General features: G+C 42.0%; 1 protein-coding gene across 1 annotated transcript in view; it reads left to right on the top strand.

Annotated features, from left to right (window-relative positions):
• Positions 1-3912, top strand: part of FAM173B (family with sequence similarity 173, member B) — a 36719-nt gene that overhangs the window by 23605 nt on the left and 9202 nt on the right. The window contains exon 4 of the mRNA XM_011978051.1: positions 1209-1259. Coding sequence (XP_011833441.1) covers positions 1209-1259 — 51 coding nt within the window. The remainder of the gene's footprint in view (positions 1-1208; positions 1260-3912) is intronic.

Genomic DNA, 3912 nt, shown 5'->3' with positions numbered 1-3912 from the left:
CCAAGGGAAAGTTTATTATTCAAAATTAGTATGACTGAGAACTGAAAAATGTATTAAAAGAAAAATAATTAAAATCCATGTGAATATTCTGGCATAATGAAATGTATAAAATTGATACATTTTACAAATAGTCTCCTTTAGAGAGAAGCTTAAAGTTTTTATGTATAGGTCTTGTGAATTCCAAGAATTTATTTACTAAATTAGTGTGTTCTAATTTCTGTTCCTTACAAAATAATGAGATTTTTCATCTCATTTGGAAATCCTATAAATTATTATTGATAAATATTAGATTTTTCCATTTGTGTGCCTGTATGTGTGTGTGTGTGTGTATGCATATTCGTATATTTAGAGAGACACAGAGATGGGTGCTAGAGAATCATGCTGTCATGGTTATTTCTTATCCTCATAAAGTATAAGATACTTCCAAATTTATTTGTACTCTAAAAACTCTAAAAATGCCCTGTAATTTTGCTTTAGGAATGTTCCATAAAATGCTTTTTCTTAAATAAGAATTTTCCATTGTAATATTGTCATCAGTAGCTTACAAAAATTCACTTGAGTTTTGCTTGCATTGTTTTTTTATGCCATATGTGCATAAACGATCTCTCTATAGAGTAAATAAGACTTTTATTGGGCAATAAGAATTTTAACTGGCAAAGCACATTTCCCCCCGGTTTTTCAACTGAAGACCATTTTATTGCACTTTTTTCACATAGTATTTTAGAGAAGAGGAGGGGGACTCAAATTTTAAGGGTGGTTCAACAACAACAAAAAAAACCCAGATGGTTCTGAAGTCTCTCACGTTCTGGTGAAGCTGGTTTGGTGTAGAGTGGACTGGTGCAGGAACATGTGGCCCCGGTGCCACCAGCTGGTCACAGTGGGGTCACAGTGTGGTCACAGTGTGGTCACTAGCTGTCCGACACATGACCACTTGGGCGCGCCCTGCATGGAGTCGCCCTGAGGATGAGATGGCATGACTTACAGGGAAGCGTTTGGAAAACTGTAATGGATTGAATTAAAATGAATGAGAGCATGAATGTATTATTCTTCTCCTTGTGAAATCTTAAGGAGGGCTGCTCTTTTTAGGAGTTTGTCAAAACCCACCGTTTGGTAAAACGGAAAACTGCTACCCATTTCTGTGAAACAAGTTAAGCTTAACATTTGGCTTTTTGCATTTAATCTACCGATTGTTTTCCCACCTTGTTCAGGTTACTTTTTCGCAGTACTCGAACGTTGTTATTTTCGGTGTGCCTCAGATGGTGAGTACGCACTTTTCTGCTCTCTCTTTGGGGTTAGATGATGTTGAAGGCCCTTCCAGCCGCAACACCACCACTCACCCGTGTGATGGTGATGGCCTCCCAGAGATTTTAGGGAACACTGGATTTCAGTTCATTGATTTAATAAAATAATTCAGAGTCCTAGAAGTTTAATCGTAAAAGATTCAGCCATACTTTTAAACTTTGGCTTCAGATGAAATTCTCAATGATTTGCCTAAGCCTTAAACATTCCAGTTTGGAAGCGGCTTTCTGAGGTCCCCGTGTCTAATGTAGTTGGCAGTTTTCACAGCCACTCACTTCCACTCGGCTGAAGTCGCTCTGGAAAGTTAATGGGATGTTCCCTCTGAATTGATCATTCCTCCCATTTGGCAGGAAGATAATTTTCTGGGTGGATGAGCATTGAGTAGTTTCAGTTTACCTCAGTTTACTGATTTGCTAAAGAATGGCATATTGAACTTTGATTATGTACTTTCAAAAGTGAAAATGCCACAGTACTGCACTGAAAATGGCCCTCCTTAGCCTTTGGAAAGATGGTCATGGTGGGAAGCTTTTACTGTATTGCTGGTGCACAGACCATGGAAGGAAATCCCTTTTCACTTTTCAGTCTATCATTGTAGCCATCATAAAACTGGCAGAATTGGATGTTTGCTAAAATGCTGCAATATAGCTGATAGGATTTTATTTTTTAAAAAGACAATTTACTTTTTTTTGTTTTTTTTATTAATACCTGCATTTTTGTATAAGACATTTCAGTGCTTGAGAAATGTATTTCTACTACTAAGACCTTCAGTATAATGCCATAGTCTTTAATTTTAAAATATAATTTAGAAATGCTTTTGTAAAATACTTTTTTTTTTTGAGCCAGGGTCTTGCTCTGTTGCCCAGGCTGGAGTGCAGTGGCGTGATCTCGGCTCACTGCAACCTCTGCCTCCCTGGTTCAAGCAATTCTCCTGCATCAGCCTGCTGAGTAGTTGGGACTACAGGCACTTGCCACCATGCCCAGCTAATTTTTTTATTTTTAGTAGAGGTGGGGTTTTGCCATATTGGCCAGGCTAGTCTTGAATTCCTGACCTCAAGTGATCTGCCTGCCTCGGCCTCCCCAAGTACTAGGATTACAGGTGTGAGCCGTTGTGCCCAGTCTTGTAAAATATTCTTGAAAGTGACAGTATCCTGTACATTTATAATTCTCATTATGCCTAAAATTAAGACCAAACTTTGGTATCCAGCCTTTTCTTACAGAAGTGAAATGAGGTAGAAGGGCACACTCCCTGGTCATTTTTAAGAAAACTGACTGGGATCATAGATTGATATGTAATTTTGATGGTGATTTATTACCTGTGACGTTTGGGCTTTACTTCTAAAATGGAATGTGTTCGCTTTTTGGAGACAAGTAGCTTTAATTTGAATCTGTGCTTTATAAAGATAGAATGTTAGCATTTACTGGAAATTCCGTGCTGTGTGGAGAGGCAGGATGATGAAACCAGGGTTACTTGTCCCAGCGGGGGGCAGCAGTGGCCTTTGGTAGTCATCGTCACTCCAGGACCTGTGGAGCCGACTCCGGGTGCTTCTTACCATGTTTGAAGTAGACTGACTCACTTTTTGGAGCCGTTCAGTCAGGGGAAATAAGAGTCTTATTATTTATGAATACTTTTGTGATTAATGTCCATTCTTCTGTATGTAGAGAAATCTGAAATAAGGAACATGTAGCATTTCACTATTCCCCAGGAAAACGAGGAGCAGCTGAAAGACACAAAGTGTCCACGTTCCCTGTCATAACAGAGATTTGGCCAGCTCGCCGTCTCCATGCTGGTGGGTCGGTCAGGGGTGCGGAGGCTGGGATGACTTCTGTTGGTTTGGAAGGCGGAGTTTTGTGTGTGGAGGGCCCCACTTTCAACCTTCATTAAACTGTGTCTCAGCAGAGGCCATGAGGGGCGGGGCGTGTGCTGTGAACCACGGCCAGCTGCGGCTGGGTGACTCCACAAAGCCAGCATGCCATGAGATGTTCCCATGGCAGCTGATGCCCAGATAGATACTCAGTGAGCCAGGGGAGCCTTGGGGAGGTCCAGAGCCAGGAATCCCTGGGACTGTAAACCCTCACCCCTGTTTCTGATACCAGACTGATGATCCCTAACAGCTCTGTGCAGTTATAGCTCAAAATCAGAGGTGCTGTAGCAGTTCCACACAATTATGTATCTAACTGAAAAGGAGCAGGAATCCCATTTGGATCTGGTCAAGCCAGTCCTGGGGTTGTAAACATCCACGTTTAACATGAGCTTATGCACCAAGAGCATCTTTTCAAAGTGCAGAGCAGACCAATCTTGTTCTCGTGAAAACCCTTCTGTGACTTCTTGCTGTTTTTAGGGATAAGGTCCAAACACTGTGGCCCTGAGGCTGGTGTGCAGTGGCCCTTGCTCCCTTCCAGCTTCCTCTGGGCCATGCTGCCCTCAGCTCTCTGTACCAGTCCTCCGTCCTTCTCTTGGCCCCTTGGACCTCACCATTGCTGCTCTTCCCAGAGCCTGGGGCTGTGTCCTTCCCTCTGACTGTGGTCTCCCTGGCTCTGGACTTCGTTGGTGAATAGCACTGACAACTTATGGGCCAGCTGTCTTTTCCTCTGCAAGGCAATTTTTTTTTTTTT

Source organism: Mandrillus leucophaeus, unplaced genomic scaffold (genome assembly GCF_000951045.1).
Source record: "Mandrillus leucophaeus isolate KB7577 unplaced genomic scaffold, Mleu.le_1.0 Scaffold188, whole genome shotgun sequence".
Taxonomy (NCBI): domain Eukaryota; kingdom Metazoa; phylum Chordata; class Mammalia; order Primates; family Cercopithecidae; genus Mandrillus; species Mandrillus leucophaeus.
The sequence above is the reverse complement of the archived record's forward strand: the minus strand, read 5'-3'. Positions and strand labels throughout refer to the sequence as shown.